The 20,067-nt window shown below is 37.1% G+C and overlaps 2 protein-coding genes across 5 annotated transcripts; one reads left to right on the top strand and one right to left on the bottom strand.

The window, feature by feature from the left end:
- Nucleotides 1-327: 327 nt before the first annotated feature.
- LOC132148997 (uncharacterized) lies at nt 328-8,561 on the top strand. Its single transcript, XM_059557853.1, has 13 exons — nt 328-724; nt 3,337-3,441; nt 5,737-5,779; nt 6,137-6,171; nt 6,281-6,329; nt 6,407-6,465; nt 6,798-6,830; nt 6,998-7,040; nt 7,154-7,221; nt 7,323-7,415; nt 7,499-7,549; nt 7,982-8,062; nt 8,184-8,561. Exons 2-12 carry the CDS (start codon nt 3,339-3,341, stop codon nt 8,056-8,058), a joined length of 654 nt encoding a protein of 217 aa, XP_059413836.1. The 5' UTR covers nt 328-724; nt 3,337-3,338; the 3' UTR covers nt 8,059-8,062; nt 8,184-8,561.
- A 123-nt stretch (nt 8,562-8,684) lies between these two features.
- On the bottom strand, nt 8,685-19,758 carry LOC132148996 (ataxin-2-like protein). 4 transcript variants are annotated; one of them, XM_059557849.1, is made up of 24 exons: nt 19,460-19,758; nt 19,128-19,225; nt 18,100-18,139; nt 17,894-17,950; nt 17,379-17,450; nt 17,046-17,223; nt 16,843-16,961; nt 16,625-16,716; nt 15,941-16,168; nt 15,495-15,850; nt 15,326-15,412; nt 14,349-14,480; nt 14,200-14,268; nt 14,052-14,113; nt 13,314-13,660; nt 13,152-13,221; nt 12,910-13,059; nt 12,726-12,789; nt 12,132-12,292; nt 11,656-11,782; nt 11,367-11,539; nt 11,074-11,256; nt 9,345-9,519; nt 8,685-9,106 (listed from the first exon to the last, which is right to left on the bottom strand). In XM_059557849.1, exons 1-24 carry the CDS (start codon nt 19,478-19,480, stop codon nt 9,051-9,053), a joined length of 3,117 nt encoding a protein of 1,038 aa, XP_059413832.1. In that variant the 5' UTR covers nt 19,481-19,758; the 3' UTR covers nt 8,685-9,050. The 4 variants fall into 4 exon arrangements, with proteins under 4 accessions (XP_059413832.1, XP_059413833.1, XP_059413834.1 ...); XM_059557850.1 differs by having other exon boundaries at nt 11,430-11,539; nt 19,460-19,757; XM_059557851.1 differs by lacking the exons at nt 19,128-19,225; nt 19,460-19,758 and adding an exon at nt 18,672-18,781.
- Nucleotides 19,759-20,067: the final 309 nt, after the last annotated feature.

The raw sequence follows: 20,067 nt of genomic DNA, 5'->3' as shown, positions 1-20,067 counted from the left end.
ATGGGACACCACAAAAATACAATTGTTCAAATGTCAGTTTCTCCCTCTAGTAAATCAATTTAAAGAGAACATAATGCTTTTCTAACTCTATAAGGTTTAATGTCTTAACGACTTTATCTTCAGAGTCTAACGTCTGACAAATGATGAAAAAAAATGCATAAAATCTGCATGGCGGCAGAAAACTAGGCAAGAAACCAAACCTTCAGATATAAGAGATGAGACGAGGAGGGAGGTGAAATGAGCAAGATAGTAAGCCAGTTACAAAGATGAAGAGAGAGAAAAAGATGCTGACTGGTGCGAGTGACAGAACGACTCTTTCTCTGAGCCTATGAGGAGGCAGAGAGCAAGTGCAGCGAGGAAAGAAACCTAAACGTAAAGTTCTTTGCGGCAAAGGCCCAGTAGATCAGGACACACCTCAGCAGCTCATATGAAATAATAAAACTCAAGGAAATAACTTCAGCAGATATGAGCAACTGGCATTAAGCAACTGACTACTGGGGTTGCTTCAATTTGGTTGGGAAGTGAACTAAAGGGGAGAAATTGAGGAACAAGGAGTGAGCTGTGAGGGAGGAAAATGGTGGCACCTTCAGTGTGAGCTGTGAGCTAGGTGTGATTTCTACAAACTGCAGTGTGTGAGTGTGAACTGGTCGACAGTTTAATTGCAGGTTTCTGCTGAGCAGAACGTGTGGTTTCTTGATTGACCTGATTGCTGCTAGTGATACTGGTAAGCTTTTTACTTTATTTCCTCTTCAAGTAAAACTGGTTTATCGTTTTGTGGAGAAGGTTTTCTGTGCTATGATACAAAAAGCTTGAGTTTGAATACAGTAAAACTCATTCATACTGATTTATTTGCTAATCACCCTTTTTTCTACAATCTCGTTTCTACAAACTGAAGAAATCCTACAGTATATGATCTGTCAATTTCAATCAGTGCAGATGACCTTGTGTTTCTTCTGTATATGTAACATGCCATTTAGCACCAAACTTGATTGACAAAAGGTTTCAAATTGCCATGAAAGTTAATCAGAATGATTAATCTTCCTCAGTTCTGGGTAATGACTTCATATTAAGACAGCAAATGTTTCAAAACACATTGCCTATGCAAGTCATCTAACATAACGTTTCGCCAAAAAGATTTATTTACTTACTAATTTGCTCTAAATGCTGGTTTGTAATGTGGCTGTAGTTGGATAACGATCATAGGGTCAAGAGTTCTTCAACCGCAAAAAAAACCTCATTATCACATTCACTGTCCTTCGTCAAGCCAATTACATTAACATTCACGAGTTTTTTACTTCCGAACAACCATATTACTTATGTGAATCATTTTATGCATATAAGTGAGTCCTATTTTGTTGGATTTATAATAATAAAAGTGCATGATAAAGTGCACTATAATATTGAAGAGTTCATGATTGTCTATGAAATGTCTATCAGAGTAATGTTGGTTGCTCAAGGCAACTTTGCCTGTACTTAGATTAAGAAAATGTAGGTAAGGCTGCCATTTGCCCTGCGTTTTGGGTTCTGGTTAGTAATTCTCTAAAACTTGACAGCTCTGGGATTAGAGTGAGGACCAAACCTCTCATAATGCATCGTTTTTTCGCTGCAAAATACAGGAAATCCGTTTCCTGGCACTCAATATAACCACAGACAGCCACACGCTCACATATATAGAGATGTGTAAAAACTTGCATGGCAGGTGATGCTGAGTGAAATTTCGCAGATTGAGAATTTGCCTAATTAAAACTGGCAAAACGTTTTAACTCAAAAGTTTCGGCCACTCGAGAGATTTTTTTAAATGTTACAGAGAAGAGTTTTTTTGTATCCGTTAAAATGCACAAAGTGATCCATGCTGGGGTAATCAGGAGTTTATTTTATCGTTTGAGTGTTATACTTCAGTGTTCAAATTAGAAAATAGCGTTTATAAAGCAAATAAATAATGCATTGCAAAAATTACTATTAGAAAAAAGGAATTTATATATTTAAAACGGTATAGAAATCAGATAAAATACACACTTAAGGCTGTTTCTTTACCATAAATGCTTTTATGTCACGGATTTGTAATGAAACTAGTGAGCACTAACTTTTTATTCTTTTTTTTCATGAAAGTTATTATGTTTTGCTTTGTCACATTAAAATGGTCTTGAAAAGTTTTTTTTTTAATCATACTTTCAAAATTTACATTTCATGCTTTTTAAATTCTTTTTTTTTTGCCATGTCCAAAACCAAACTTTACATTTTAATACATGAAAATACATCATCAAAATTTGAAAATTACATATTTAAATCTTTAATAATATAAACAAAGGAGGGTTTTTTTTGTTGTAAAATTAGACATGATGTGTGAATAAAGAGAAATCAAAGTAAATAGCATGTTATTCAAATATTTCAATTATATATTATTTCCAGTTGAGCTGTACATTTTGTAGAATTTTGTGAAGTGTGAAAATATTTTATTGTGTGCCCAAAATGCAAGCTAAGAAATTATCCTTAGCACGGGAGTATATAATTTTATTCCAAAAATATTTAAAATGCAATTTCACCACAAAACACAATCTAACACAATAGATAATTTGAGATATGATGCCTCTGTAAGAATTTAGTATATGAACTTTTTGACATTGTTAAAAGACCAATTAAAATAGTGAGAGAGTTTCTTTTCTGAAACGGTGAATATAGATTAATTTGAATTAAAATTTAGTTATAGCTGAAGAAACACCTTTATATTCAATATGTATTCTCTAAAAACAAGTCCTTATACATCACTTCTCTGGCTTCTCGTTTAAAATATCCTATTTTATAGATGTTAAGATGTTTTTACTGGAATGATACACGTACAAAGGACTATTAGACAAACTTGTCATCAACACCAAGTTCTGCAAGAAAACAACCCACAAAGATGCAAGATAGTTAAGAGAACTAAACGTCCATGGTGGAGATCAGAGCAGCTCTTCGCTTTTAAGAACAGTGTATTAAATGATAAGGAATAAATGATCATGATTAATGTATTTAAAAGCTCATGGATGGAAGATCTGTGTGATTTAATCGGTTTCTTAATGACTTTAGAGACCAGTACTTATTGCTAAAATTAAGAAACAAAATGATAAGTTGATGTCTTTTCAGTTGTATAGTTAAAACAGGTACAAAACCAAATGAAAAGAGTTCACCTGACCTTTCATATGCGGTTTCATTTATACAAAATGAGCGCATGGAAACATTTCCCTGGTTTAGTCACAGTCACACTAACCTAAAACCACTGATTCAGAAGAATGATGTTGCTCTCTGCTATGGCCAGATAATGTCATATAAATCAATGTTCTCGCATCGTCTTCTCAGTTATGGACTCCACTACACTGCTGTCGTTGGTGGGCGGGGCTCTCCTCCTGTCAATCATCCTTGTAACCAGTCTTTGTACATACTGTTGGGGACATAAACAACCAAGTAAGACCTCCCAAGTCTTATCTGTAATAAATAAAAAAAATTTTGTCTCATCAAAGCTTTATGCTTAAAAGGATGTTTGTGGTATACTTCAGTTCAAATGTATGTAAAACTCACCGTACAACATGGCTTAGAACCACTATAACAATAACCCTGTGAAAGAGTTGTATGATGTAACGTTACACGATTCAGCACGAACATTTATACTCGAGCTAAAGAAGGTGTTTTGTGTAGTCGAGCTGTTGTAACCATCTTTCTGTTCAACACATGACGCACTGCAGCCGACAGTGATGTGACATTTGAACCGAGGCTTGTGTCGAGAATAAATAAGGACATCAGACGACGCCTCTGTTTGAGGCTTCTGTTGTTAACGTAGAAATCATGTCACAAATGACAAACGAAGCCTCACTTTCTGTCCAATCACGCTCGCGATTCATCTTTCATGTCAGAATGTTCGAACCCCTGACCTTACTTTACGAGTAAGTTTTCACTCAGACTTATTTAATTACAGTTTTAAATACCCAGTCATACAAGCAATTGGAAGAATACAATTATTTCAGGAAGATAAAATATTTGCCATATGCAGTTCGTATACATTATTCTTCTATTAGCCTACATATTGATATTAGAACTGGCATTTAATGCCACAGTTTAATGGGTAAATTAATTTATCAGAGGGATAAATTCAACAAACACACGGTCAGGCTTTTATTTGTGCATGCAACATGATTCGATCTATGGAATATGTGGTTATGGAAGACCAAAAGGGCCAAAATACGTTAATGTTAACAAGTCAACAACACGTTAAATACTTGTTTGAGTGTAAAAAAAGGCTACCACCATTTAACATGCTATAGATCAGCTTATTCAGCCTGTTTATTTTGTCCTTATTTGTCTTTGTATGTGTATATATATATATATATATATATATATATATATATATATATTAATACATATATTAATACATATATTAATACATATATTAATACATATATAAATACATACAAAGACGTCTCACATGTATAGTTTTAAATGGGGGGAAATGCAACACTCAATATGGCTGCTCTATAAGCTTTTTTAACACTATTTGAGAAAATGAAAAAACATGAGACAGTTGTGAGATTTCATTGGTGATTTCAATTATGATATTTAATCTTAAACTTGAGGAACAGTTTTGCAGAATTTGATGTTTTCCCATTCAGAGATAGGAGCTGCACTTGCAGGCCCAAGAGGCGTTTCAAAGATGGCTGCCAAGTGAAACAACTTGGGTTTCTCAAATATTTGGAGTAAATGCATTTTGCACCTTTATAGATCATGTAAATTGATCTATACCGGGCGATGGACAAAGTAAACTAATGTTAGTGTAATCTGCACAAAAAATAGATCCAGAGAGCAGAATTCAGTCAGCGATGCGTGCATTGAAAACACCGGTGTTTCAGCGATGACTTATCTGAACTCCTCTGATTTGCCATTGCATTCATAATCTCAACAGAATCATGTATGATTAGTTTTAATTGGCAGCACTGTAAAAACGCATCTGTCTTTGGCTCAGCGCCAGTCAGCGATCGCAGATTTGAATTTAGCAGCTGCTGATGTGCCGCACATCACACCCGTGTGATTGTATCAAATATAAAAATATATTATTCGGCTATTTTTGTCTTTTACTGAGTATGCGCAGAATGCCGTGGCCAGTTAATCACATTGGCATTCTGCACATGCTCAGTCAGAGAGACAGGTGATGCACGACTCATTCTTGAAATATTTGATGTATGTGCTGGTTGAAGCCGACCAACAGTTATTAGTATCTAGGTCTGTTAGCCCGAATTCCTAAAAAAAAAAAACATATATAAATGTATTTTTGGACCATTTCTGTAGCCTATATTTTCAGTTACATTTGAAAATAAATTTTAGAAAATGCACATTTTAAAAGTATTTAATTATTAATGATTTTAAGTATTTGTGTATTAATCAATATACTTTAGCCTCCATATAGTTCAGTCCAAGAAAATATATTCACACATGTTGAATTATTAAACGTTAAATCATTAACAATCTAGTCTTGATAGGCTTTTTCATCCATATTTGCATTTAGCCTAAATGTAGGCTATATTACAGAAACTGAAATGTATTTTCTTGCCTCTGAAATACATTCTGAAATATATGGTAGAAACTAAATATATTTTCAATTTCATACATTTATTTCATTTAGCTTCACTGTTTACATCATATATTAAAAACATATTTTGTCTTATGGGATGATTTAGTTTGTTTATTGGCTATATTTGATTTCCTTTATAGCATCCATCCATCAGAGGTCCAGTGACTCAGAATACCCCCCAGCGTAAGAAATCAAATCTCACATAGCCTCTGTCTTACAGGATCAGATATATATTTATATATATCTATATATATCTCTATATATATATATATCTATATATATATATATATATATATATATATATGCATTCATACATATGTATATTGTCACCTTAATTAAAAGTTTCTATTTGCCACTTTTGTCAAAATTGTCATTCACATATTCTTATTACATCATTTGATGTTTTGTTGAAGTTGTGTACATTTTGGGACTGATGTGTAAAAGAGACTTGTTCCCCATATCCCACATCATTATATGGAATGCAAAAACTTTAAAGCTCAAAATCTCAAAACTGGCTCAACATTGTCTCTCTTTACACAGATCAGGTTTTGTGGTTCGGCATCCCGTGTCGACATGTAAATATATTTTCCTCTTCTGACACACAACAAAACTCACACATTGTTTTATCTGCATAATTCATATGAATATCTACATAAATACATAATCTAATCTCTTATTATTCAGATGCGCCCCATATGGACCATACCAGAATTATACCTTACCAACATTCCAAGTAAGATCACGCACACACACAGATTTACACACAGACTGTGTTGGTCTTCAGTGTGTTAATAAACACTCTTTCCTCAGTTCTCTTGGTTCACCATCTATTACTGTCACAAAGGTGCGCTCCTGTCCTCCCTCAGAAAGTGAGTAACATACAGTCATCATTGCATGTGAGACAATATAATAATCTAATATCTCAAATATAATAGTGGAAAAAAAACTCACCAGTGTTGACAACTCTATTGCTCCATTAATTCAAACCTTTATAACATAAAGATGTTTCACTTTTGTATATATATATATATATATTATATATATAGTTTTTCTTTAAATGTATTTCATTGTAATTTTTTTTGTAGTGTTTTTTTAAAGTTGTGAAGCACTTTGAGCTACATTTTAGTAAAAAAGGTAATATGCAAGTAAAATTTAAGGAGCATTATTACTGAAACACGCATTTCTGTTTTTGTCTCCCTAGCTGGAAGTCAAGCCAGTTATGTGAATCAAAACGGTGAGGAGGGAATCATCATTCATGTCAATCATGATGGTCAGAAATCAAATGACTCATTTTTGTATTTCTGAGTAGCTTGCACATTCTTAACTGAATTTGGATTAACTGTAAACTCTTTGTGAGAAAACACATGTGAACACAGTGCTGAATTTGTGACTCTTCTCTAGAGAGTGGCGATGAGCGGAGTAATCAGCAAACAAGTGAATATATGTAAGAGCGCGCATGCCTCAACCCGAATCTTCACAAATTGTTCTAAACTAGTCATGCTAAAGTCGAGTCATTATCCATATAAACCTGATTAAAAATATCTGTCTTTTCTCCAGAACTGTTATTCCCGATTCCCCGATCACGCCGTCTCTGGGACCCAGCAGAGCTTCATCCCTGAGCTCAGGTAGAAGAGCTGAGATTAACAAGAATAGTAATCTATTCATATTTGCTTCATTATAAATACATTGGTTATTTATAATGACAATGCTGATGCTAACTTTGTAGGAGAATGCTACATTAATGTAGATAATAAAGATGTCAGTGCACGGGAAGAAGATACAAGCAACCATGAGATATATTTGGAAGAATCAGATTCAGGTACTACATGCTGAAAATAAATAATGACTACAAAGCCCCGCTATGCATGTCCTAACCTTATCTTGTGTATGCTGATTTTACAGACATCCCTGATTATGAAAATTTCAATAATTCTCCAGGCCAGAGAAAAAAAAGTAAGTGTTTTTGGTTTAATAGCATTTATTTATTTTATATGTGCGTTTGCTGGTGAGGAGTGAAAGTATATTTTTTCCCCTTTTCACTTGCTTTGCCTTTCACTCCTCACCAACAAACATATATATGTTATGCATGTATGTTCTTAATATATATAAAATATATAAAGCAAGCTGCTCTTTGATAAATGCCAAAAAAATACATAAATAAAGGGCTGGTGTTTTACAAACACACGAATAGCAGAACGTATTACAAAAATAAATAAAATCATAAAATGTACTATGATTTCTAATTTATCAAACAATAATTATGAAAGTAGCAATCAGGTGAATCAAGTGAATTCAGGTAAAATGGGTCTGTTTCTCTTATGAAAGTTGTAGAAGTGATTCAGACAAAGACTAGTGTTTATTCTTTATGTTTCTCCTTCTCAACAGGTCTGTCCCGTGGAAGTCATAGCAGTGATGACCGAGACAGCTCTGATTATGTCAACACAGGCCCTAATTTACAATAATCAATCAAGGTACTATGTAGTGCTCTTATTTTATTGTATGTGAATATTTTGATGCATTTTGGATTTTCCATTAAATAGAAGCAAAGGTAGAAAACTACGATCTTATTCCATTTTCCTTTTCTCTAGAATTTGCCTTTTACCAAATAAAGACAGTTAATGAGGTCAGAGGCCTAACCATCATCCTGACTGCCGGAGGAGTTTCCGGAGTTAACTAGGCTTTGAATTTTGAAGTGCATCACCAAGAAAGCATTGAACCAGTGTCCCCTCGGAAAACTTCCTCCCTCAATCCTTTCGACAGATTTGCTGACGATACCTGAGAATGTTTTTATTTTTTACATGAACAGTTGCTGTTTACAATGTACTGCATCCTGGCTTTTACTTCTAAATATGAGCACAAATTTCTTCAACTCCGGCATGTAATATATAGCTTTTTGTCATAAAAATTCATAAACCTTTTAGCTATTGGTTTGTAAATGGGGAAATAAAAGTTTTACTAATTCAAATGGTGTATGGTGCTACAATATGAATAGAAATTGTAATTATGCCCAAAAAATGTAGTAAATGCCAGCAGTAAATATCAACACGTTTTAGAGAAAAACATTCAAAACAAGACAAAAACACACAAGGAGAGTTTAAAAATTTATTTTTATGCACTTTTGTTTTTTATTTTTTTGTTCATTTTTTAACCATTTATTATTTGCTTATTTAATAAGGGGGTAGAGGACAAAAAGGAGAGGCCATTGTATTTTTTTTTATAAAAATGTCCCTAATTTTTGTCTTACACGCTCACTCATTCCCTCTTTCTGCTTTAGACACTATGTGTCCCTGTCCACTCAAATTAAAAATAACAAAAAATAAAACGAGCACATTCAGTCTTGCCAGAGGTATCTAAAACAAAATCTGTTCAGGTGGATATTATGTACAAGTGAACATGCGATCACACAGAAGCGCTCGGTCACACAGTGGTGATCCGCACAGTCTCAGTCGCTCTGTCAGTTTCCAGAAGGGTGGAATTGAATCTGCTGGGAAGGATGAGCCTGCACTTGCACTGATGGGAGCAGAGAAAAACACTAATTAATACTTTGTAATAATACCAATTAATGTAATAATAAATTAATACAAATAAAATCTTGCTAAATGCATTTGCACATATCTGTATATTAGATATCAGTTAGATCTAATGTTCAACTGAATGGGATTCTGTAAGCTCGTAGCTTTCATAAATTACGTGACTGCAACATAAAAGAAACCTGTTTGGTTTTTTGTTTGTATGCAAAGAAACTCACTCTGAGGTGGTCCTAAGAAGGTGAAGTGCTGGTGGGGTCCCTGCTGGGGTGGAGGTCCGTGTTGGGGACCAGAGCCCTGCTGAGGGGGAGGTTGTGGGGCATGAAGCAACATCACAGGCGGTGGGCCATGACTTCCTGAGTGGTGAGGACCCGAGAGAGCACCTGGAACATGGGTCTGAAAGAATAAGCAAAAAAATTAAGTTGGTAAAAAAAAAAAAAAAAAAAGTATATTTTTGTACTTACATATACACACACACATACATATATATATATATATATATATATATATTAGGGCTCGCATAGACTAGTCGAGTGATCGAGTACTTCAACCACTAGTCGGCGCTGTCGGAAACAATCGACTAGTCGAGCATGCATCATCCATAATGCGTATAAAAGACGTGAATTTTAGGATTACAATATTGTGTGTAGCTGTTACTTTCTATGACCTTATCTATGTTGCGTTTAAAATTAAAATATGTAAATAGGGTTGTGCCTGAAGCCGAATTCCTTATTCCGAATGGCATGGATAATGGCTTCAAAAATGAATAAAAGACAAGGAATAATTCTGCCTGAATACTCGGCTGAAGCTGGTGAAGTCCGGAGTTTGCTAGATAACCGGTGAGCCAGGGGATCAGCACAATATTATACACAGACCTCTAAAGTCACGAGTGTGAAGTGAATGAATGTAAACTTTATGAGTGAAAAGAGCGCAAATCAAACACAGCATTGCTGTTGTCTCTCCGTGCATCTCTTAGAAATCAAAGCTTTGCAAGAAAAATATCACCTATAATAATACATCATACACGTTCTATTGTATGTATTTAAAAAAGGCAATGCTTTAAACCTTAGGCTACGATATAATACGAATGAGTGTATTAAGCACAGCGTGCTCATCAATCAAACAGCTGCACGGCGCGTCAGTCTCTCTAAAACCAGTTCCGAGAGAGAGAGCAGCAAATAATCAACTTAGATATGGATACATTTTCTATTTGGCCTACATGTTTGCATCTTTATATTTTGCTGGTTTGCACGGCACACGCACATTTTTTTAGTGAAGTTCACTAAACATTAAGACTTGCTTAAAGAGTTAATGTAATGAAAATGTGCGCATTGAATTGATTCAGTCGTGTTCAAATGATCAATTAACATTTGTCATGACATCTCTCTGCCTGCATGATAAAAATATTATTTTAGAAATTAATAATTATTTTAGTTTAACACGGCATACTTGTTCAGTGATAACTATGAAAAAAAAGAAAACGGTCTTATCAAGTACTGTACGACGTTGTATCCGAATGCATATCCGAAAAATGTTGTGATTGTTACAGACACAAATACAAATACTGGCTGTTACATGAAACTTTAAATATGTAATGTCATAATATTTGACAATTTATTTTTGTAATTGTTGCATAAGGCTATGAATTAATAAGCGTTTATTGATAAAAATTTTTAAATAATGTGTTTTCATTTACAGTAGCATGAACCACGAGTAGTCGAGTAACTCCAGTATTTTTTAAATAAAAAAAATCGACTAGTAGAAATCAGTAGTCGTGCAACCCCATATATATATATATATATATATATATATATATATATACACACACACATACAATTTTTATTGGGTTCAGTTAGGGTTAGTAGGGTAGTATGCTTTTTTTCTTCTTCCTTTCGACTGCACTGTTCAGAAATGTGACTGTTGTTGTGGAGGTGTTGTGTGTGTGGTTACCTGTGTCAGCTGTCCTAGAGAGGGGTAGTGGTGAGTCATGGGCTGGTGTCCCGACAGGCTATAGCCCTGAAGGGAGTAGGAGGCCTGTGGGGAGCTGTGTCCTGGGGGCAGGTTAGGGGGCGTGGGGGCTGACAGCGGCCCAGAGTGATACAAAGACTGAGGCTGAGGACCAGACTGACCAGACTATAAAAAGAAGTCCGGACAGAACATATTTAGTATAACTGAGAGCATGTGAAATTTTAGGGGATCTCTTATACAAGCATTTAAAGAAAGTTCTTTGAGTGGGAGTTTACGGAATAGATGTGTAGCTGATATGCCAGTTTTGGGTGGACTGGTTGACTGGCAGGCAGATGTACCTGTCCTGGACTGGGGGCGGGATGTTGAGGGGGCGGCTGGCTGCCTGTGGGGGTGCTGGAGGGCTGAGGATGATGCATGGAACCAGAGTGATGAGAGAATGACTGCGGAGCTGAAGAACAAAGAAGAAAAAAAAAAAAAAAAAAGCCGGTGATAACACTGTAAAGGATTTAAATACACAATGAACTAAATCCAATCTATGAAAAAAAATAAAAAGATACACTTTACCATACATCCCCTGCTGAGGGGCTGGTCCTTCATTCTGACCAGGGTACTGGGGGCCTGGGGGTCCCAGGGTCTGTGGGTGCGCTCCTGATCCAAGCATTCGTGGTCCACCCTGGAGCATAGAGTACATCTGAGACAGAGAGAAATAAAAGGGTTTTTTGAGAAGAGGAGACAACCTCATTCATGAAACATCTGTACACATGAGTAAATTCTGAGTAATTTACATGTTAACAAGACCTTCCCGAAAACTCTCCTCTGGATTCACAAATACTTCATAAAGGTCAGATTTAATAGTTAAATGTGTGTATGGTAATGAATTGCAATCATTTGTAAATGGAGCATGCATGCTCATTCCCAATTAGCATATTCCCTGCCTATGAATTACAGCTTCACTAATTACCCATCTAGGAATGGTGTGGAATTCTTTGGACTCAAAATACTAGAAGCATTTGTTCTACTTAAGACGTGTAGGCTGGTACCTGTCCATGGTAGTGGGGCATTGCCTGTATGACCTGGTTGTACTGCAGATACGAGGGAGGGTAAGGAGAAGCCACCAGAGGAGGTCCTGCTGCTGAAGCTGCAGCCTGGATCATAGGGGGCGCTGAAGAGCTGTGGTCTGGACGAGGAGTCACCACAGAACCTGAGACAGGTAAAGTTACACCAGTCTGAGACTCTTTCCGTGAGTAGAGTGCACAAAAGGGCCTGACACCCATATTTTAAACTTTTCATTTTATATTAGTAACAATAATAATAATAAAATTAAAGTTTTAGATCCCTAAAATGACAATAAAAAACATAACATTTATACAAATACAATTAAAAACATTAAAATTAAAGCTTCATTTTTAACAATACCAATAAAAGTATTTAAAATAACCCCTCTATTAAAAATTTAATAATATTAATAATAATAATATTAAATAAGCATTTATAAAGTTTCAGCCCCATTTATTATTGTTGTTGTTAATATTTATAAAACAAAAACTAAATACAGAAAAGGTAAAAGCTAAGCTTATGCAAATACCAATTAATATCAATTACAACATTAGTACAACCAATAATGAAAGCATTACCTTTAGTTCTTGGGTACTTCCCTTGACCAACAGTTGTCATGGAATACTGGTACATCTGAGGTGCCTTCGAAAAGGGGAGAGAGAGAAAAAAAAAAATTCTACTACATAACATCCAATTTGCAAAACTCTCTAGAAAGTTCTTGAATTTTGTCCAAAATGATCCATAAGCAGCAGGAATAGAGACCTGTACAGAGTGGCCCTGTATCTGGATGGGCGAGACATAGCTCAGGTACGGAGTGTTGTAAATGGTTCCCTGGCCTGGAGGGGGCTGCAGCACCACCGTGGGGCTGGGTGGAGTTGGTCGTGGTGGGGTCGGGGTGGCCGAGGGCTTCACCTGCAAACAAGACATGACACATTGGCTCGGCACATTTAACTTTTCAACAGCTGTATAGAGGAAATGAAATGGGGGGAAATCAGTGCTCTTACCATGCTGAGAGGAGCCTTGATGGGGTTAAACTCTTTGGCGTTGGGGTTGAGTGTAGACTTCTTCACTTGACTGTGTGAGAAAAAGAAATGCATTCATGACCAACAGATTTAATACTAGCGGCTGTCAGATTTGACTTATTTACTAACTAATGCTCTACTCACTCAGCCATGCCCTCTGAGCTCTCAGAGGACTCCGGTTTGCCCTCCTCACTGCCTGGGGTCCTTGCAGGTTGGGGCGTGCCTGATGTTTGCCCTTCTGCAGTTGGATTTTGTATGGCAGAGGGTGCAGAGATGGATGTGGCTGGTGGAGGGGTGGGGGTTGCCGCCCCCTCTGCATTTGTCTCTCTACTCCTCTCCTCGGCTGGAAGCTCTGCAGTCGGAGTTGTGGGCGGGGCTGTTTTAGCTTCTGTCAGAGGGGCGGGGTCTGTTTGTGTGTTGTGGGCGTGGTTTGCTTGAGCAGAGTCCGAGGTCGCAGCTTTGGGGCTCGAGAGGTTGGAACTAGATGGAAGCTAATATCAGAAGAAAAAAAAACAACAACAAAAAAAGACACTTATACTATAGTTTCAAACTCCGTTATACAAACGTAAATAAATAAAATTGCCAAAATGCTTAAGTGTTCTGGGTGGGTGCCATAATGTACATTACTGCATGGCCAATTTTTCAGCAGCGTTTGTGCAGAATTTTTTTTTTCATATTTGGAAATTGGACACAAAGACAAAGGTACAAGACTGTACTTAATGGCTTTAGTGAGGTAAAGAACTTAAGCTGGTGATTATATCTATAGAAACAATAGATTTTAAATTATAGCATATAAATCTTTTGCTCTGACTCTAATGGTATTCTTGGGTGACTGCTGTTCCAAGGTTCATTTAAAAAATAAATACGAGACTAATGACTCACAATAAAATTATTAGAAAACTTGCGAAGCTCCTCGAGTTGTGGTCTCTGTTGGACTGAAGAGGCTACAAAAAGAGAGCAAAGAACATTTTTAGCTAAATGAGAAGCACACAGTGAAATTAATGAAAGCGTAATACAACTTCAGGATTACCTTTGCTGCTCTTGCCCTCCTGAGGACTAGCTGGACTCTCAGTCCTTTCCTTCGACAGGATTTCATTCACTGAAATGACAAGAGAGTCAGATTCTTGGATGCAGGTACAATTGAACAGAGTGTAACTACTCAAATTTGTAACATCTCACCATCTACAGGGAACAGAGGGGTGGGGCCAGTGGGTTTGAGGGTCACCATATTAACCGAAGAGGTATCCAAGTAGGTCGGATTAGACGGAGGAGGGTCCTGGGAAGAAGCATCTGGTTTCGGGGAACGAGAGACTGGAGAGAGAGAGAAAGGTAATTTGTTAGTTTTAAGAGAAAAAAGGGCATAGAGGTTGGAAATAAAAACATTCAATTTTTTTTTTTTTTTTTTTGCATTTAACTGATCAAAAATTATAATGTTACAAAAGAGTTATATTTCAAATAACTGTTCTTTTGAACTTTACATTCAAAGAAGCCTGAAAAAAAAAAAAAAAAAAAAAATAGGAAACAATTTTAAGATACGTTTCTTGAGCACCAAATAAACATTAGGTATGATTTCTGAAGGATCATGTGACACTGATTACTGCAGTAATGATGCTGAAAATTTAGCTCTGCCAGTAAATTACCTCTTAAAATATATAAAAATACAAAAACTAAAACAAATTTTAATAGGTTAATTAAATAAGTAATTATTTTAGGTTAACTAATAATTTTACAATATTACAGTTTTACTGTACGTTTGATCAAATAAATGCAACCTTGGTGCAAAAATCTTACGAACCTCAAACTTTTGAACAATACACAAATTATTATTATTTTTTTTTTTTTAAATGTACATGTAGGCCTGTGACAAGTTTACCTGTTTCTAACAAATAATCTTTATATTATAACTGAAACAAGCATAATTAAATCACTACTGAACTGTAAATAAACACTTGAGGGTGTTCTACTCAATTTGCATATAGGAAGTAACAGTAAAAAGGTTGCACTGTTGTAGTTGACATATGTAGTTATTACTAACCCACTGTAAAATATAAAGCATACAACAATGGCCAAGATAAAAAGGTAATATTACCCTGGGCTAACAATTTTAAATGTTAAAAAGTAGTTTGAAGGCATGTGTATATTGTGTGTATTTTAACCTGTAGGGGAGGAGTGAGAGTTTGAGGTACGCATGCTTCTGTTGGTCTGTCCAGGCCTTTGAGACTTAGGTGACATTCTGGATGACACTACAAGAGATTGACACAATGTTCAACACCACACAGACCGGTAACCATCATAATCAATCATCGAAAAACACACAAAACTTACCTCCATTGACAGGCCGGGCCGAGTCTGAGAGAGACTGCGGGTGTGAGAGTGAATGTGGGAGTGTGTGTTGGGAAGGAGGGCTGGCGTGACCCGGCTCTGAGGGGCGGGGCTGTGCAGTGGGGCTGCTCTGTGATTGGTGTGCAGAGTATCCTCCTCTGACGGACAGAGGGCTGCTCCTATCAGTGGGAGGAAGTGTCTGTCCACTACCAGAGGGGAGAGGTCTAGGCGAGGAGCTTGAGGGGCCAGGTCTACTTGTTCGATTAGGCAGGGTGGATACAGCTCCTCTTTCACCCCTTCCAGAAACTCCCATTTCTCTCTCCCTTGCCCTCTGGGGTAGAGGAATGTACTTGCCCTCCCTATAACAAAGATACAGACAGCAATGCTCATCAGTATACGCAGGAGAAAAACTAGATGAGAGTGTGATGGAAAGAAGGACTTCTTCGAACCTGCTCCCAGCACTGGAGAACCCAGGACTATCTCTCCCTCTTTCTCCTCCATCGCGGTCTCTGTCCCGTAGCACAGCACTGTATTTGTCTTCCTCAGTTCGTCCCTCGTCATTCTCCAGCGCCACCCTGTTACGATACTGTGTACTAGCCTCAATCTCATTGGCCAATCGGGCGGCTCGAGCTTCTCGCTGTCTGAAGCCCTCAGAGCTGCCCCGCTCCAGAGGAACCCTAAAAGAGATCGGCAACAGAACATATTTACTTGATTTCTTTGAACATCAGATCTGAAAAAAAAATCTAATTTAAGACTAAGGCCTTTTTGTTCTTATTTTTTTTAATAACGAAGATAATGTTAACTATTTTTATCTTTGGCCTAAATATATATTTTTATTTTGTCACCTTGTAAGGCTTTGCTTTTAAAATAAGGAAATTAGTTTGCCTGTACCACTCAGACAACCTCCAAAAATAGTAAAACCAACATGGCAAAAAATCGTGACAATTGTGATATTCCTGAAAAAAATAAAACCTTATATGATATTTTTGCCATATCACCCATCCCTAATTTGTAGACAATTTTTTATGGTTGACATTGTCGATTAATCTTTTCAGCCTTATTTTCCACATCCAACATTCAAAGGTCAGTCTCTCTGGAAAGAAAAAAAAAACCCTGACAGAACATCAACGTACGTGTACATGGAGAGACTAGCGTCATAGGTGGACTTCACCCCATAGGTCTCCTCATTGAAGCGGAACATCTCGCTGGCATCCCAGCCATTAGACTGAAAGACAGAAAAGGCCTCGTAAAGAGCTTAATGTATGTACAACTAATACTTAAACTGATTCCAAAAACACACTAATATGTGATCACATATGGTTGAATATACAAGCATGTTGGTTGAACTCACTGTATCTGCATCTAGGTCAAAATTTTCGCCATTGCTATCGCCTCCATCCCACCTTTGAAGCACCTTCTCTCTGTGGTCACCATTTACTTTTGAGCCGATTGCAGAGTCTGTGAAAGTGTCTGAAGACATGCACACAAAGCCTTATATTTCTATATTTTAGAAGACCGTACATGTATACTACTTCTCCAGAGTCATGTACACACCTCGGGTAGCATAGTTGAGGTCCACATCTCTGCAGATCATAGTGACGAGGTCATTGGGGCCAAAGATCATGGTGTCCGTGATCTCTTCTCTCCTGGGATGGACTGGTGTGCCTCCGCCACCGCCTCCATCTCCTTCTTCATTTTTAACTTTGTGTACAGCGTCCACTGCCAGCTCACACTAAACAAACAGACACCTGAGTGAGACTTTATCATACAGTAAACTTGATGCTTTGTTCATATAGACCACAAAGAAAAAGGCAATATCAAAGATCAAATTTTGAACAAAGCCATTGTTTCTGTATTTCAGGTATTTAAATATTAAAAGAAACCTACACGCGAGCTTAACGTCTTGAAGATGCCTTCATATAAACTGCCGTTCTTCACCATAACATCACACCTGGAGCCCTGAGGGAAATATTGCATGTTTGTAAAGTATTTTGTTGTTTAATGCTAAAACCAAATTAGAGAAGTGATGGCGTAAATCATATACAATTGTAAATAATCCAAACAAGCATAACAATAAAGACAAAACAATAAAAAAATCAAGATATTTCTTATTTAATTTCACCCCCCTCCTCTTTTTTTTTTTTTTTTAAAAGGATAAAACAGGGGGTCCCAATGTCTAGACAAGCCTGGATATATCAGGTAGGCTACTTTAAAAAAAAAAAAAAAAAAAGGTCTGGTTTTCAGACCTGTGAACATTATGTAAATTAATTAAATGGTAATAATGGCTTAAAAAAAGTTAGAAATTGAGTTCTTATCCAGTAAATCTAGAGAAAGAGAGAGAGAAAAAAATTTCTTATTCAGCCATTAAATAAACAAGTTTAACAATTTCATCCCAAACTCACCACCACTGCTGTGAGAAAATGGAGCATCCGGGAGTTGTTGTACACACCCTCAAACACCTTCAAAAAAGAAAAAAAAAGAGGTACATACAAAAATCTTTGAGCATTTGGTGGTCCAAAAATGCAGTCAAATATTTAGAGGATACCAAGGCATTTTATAATCTTAAATGGGAAATTGTGAGTTTAAAAATGTGTAAGGATTTACGTACTGGTGGTGACTGTGAGGGAGTCTTCACAGAGTTTCTGTTTCTTCATGACAAAAAAAGAAAAAGAAAACAATAATTCGTTTTGTGTGTGTGTTTCACCATGGAAATCAACAGGAACGGAACAAAAAAGATTTCTGTATATTTAACATTTATTGTTTTCATGGGTTACGTCAAATCTTTGTGAACGCGGATCATTGTTTTGTCTATGCGTGCATCTAACTAGAATGTGAAACACAGCCCCGGTGTTGCAGGCATTGCTCTGCTGTTACATGTGTGGACAACAATAACACCGCCGCGAAGCGCGAGCTGAAACAAAAGAACAATCATACACATACAACAAAATAACGATCAGATTGAATCTGATTGCACATCCCGACAAAACATTGTTGTGCAATGTTAATGTGTAAACAAACGCAACCAGGCGCGTGTTTTTATTACGTCAGACAGCTAACAACACAAGCTAATGCCGTATCGAAGACAAGACAAACAGGGTCACATTAACGTGCGCAAACGAACATACTTCCCACCCCTGGCTTCAATCAATCAAATCGATTATAAAATACGAATGTTTGTACTTTTTTGTCACATGCATCCCGGCTCTTCTTTGAAGGCGTGTGTCTAAAATGGCTCAAGCTGAAAGTCGAGCACAACCCTGAATCATATGGGATCGGAAAACAACAACAAAACACTGCTGATCCCTTCCCCATGACCCGCCTCCCGAGAGCAGTCATAAGCTGGAAAAGTTGGCAGTCAATTAAAACCTAAATTCTATTGGTTGACAATATTATTTCTGGGTGGATGTGTACCGATTAAAACAATCTTTATAGCCATTGGCTCAAAATTGTGTCACTCAAAAATTCTCCGCTGCGATTGGCCGGTGCTACTGGTAATCTAACAAGGCTCGAAACAATTGGCGTTCTAGGGATTAGATGAAGTATGCGCTATGGACACGCCCACTTTGACCGGTAGGCCTCGTGTTGAAATGACAATCCGCGGACTTTCTGAGCGGGACAGCCCAACTTGTGCGTTACCTGCCCGGGGTTGGTCTGTTCGAGTTGCTCCCCGGGACGGATGAAGCCATTGACCCTGAAGTCCCATTGGATGTTTTGCGGCCACCGGGTCCAGGTTGCTGCCAGAAAGCATAACGATTCTTAAATGCTGACACAAATGAAGTATTTAACAAATTTACGTATATTTAAAAGTCTAGCCGAGTGGTAAAGGCTAGCAGGTTTACTAGCACGTCACGTTAAATAAGAAAGTGGAAGCTTAATGGAGAACGACAATATTTGGACCATAACATCTAATATGAGTTTTAATATTCTCGATGGTATAATTAGTAAATATTTTTAGATGTGGTACTCACGTTCTGTCGGCGAAAAGACATAACTAACCACTGAGTTGCCCGCTAAATTCCCCTTGTTGCCTGCGACAAGCTAGCAGCTGGACTAGCCTGCCCGCGGTGCTATTTTTGTTGATTTTCCGCAGCGTTCTCAGATCCGCACGAGCGCGATCTCCGTTACAGACCGAGGTCCAATTCAGTCCGATATTCTGTCACGAACAGGACACGAAGAGATAAGCCTTTAGTTTTCTATTAAATGTTACCGGCACCACGTCTCGCGAATTAGCCAGCGATAAACGCGAAGGCTGGGTTTTTTTCAAAAACCCTCGATAACAATTGGACGACGCCGTAGAACGTAGAGTGATGACGCAATGGCGTACAAGACCCGTATCACGTCGACAGACACACGTTAAGCGTGCTTTGCAAAAGAATCGTCTATATTAATAAGTATATCTATCTATCTATCTATCTATCTATCTATCTATCTATCTATCTATCTATCACAAACACAACCCAAGACATATTGTTTCAGAATAATTATATTATATCATCATCATTTAATTCCATGTAGTACCTGAAACTCTAATTACACAGAGTGGGCAACAATGTCCACCTTAACACACGGTCCCAGC

Source organism: Carassius carassius, chromosome 9 (genome assembly GCF_963082965.1).
Source record: "Carassius carassius chromosome 9, fCarCar2.1, whole genome shotgun sequence".
NCBI classification, from domain to species: Eukaryota; Metazoa; Chordata; class Actinopteri; order Cypriniformes; family Cyprinidae; genus Carassius; species Carassius carassius.
The sequence above is the reverse complement of the archived record's forward strand: the minus strand, read 5'-3'. Positions and strand labels throughout refer to the sequence as shown.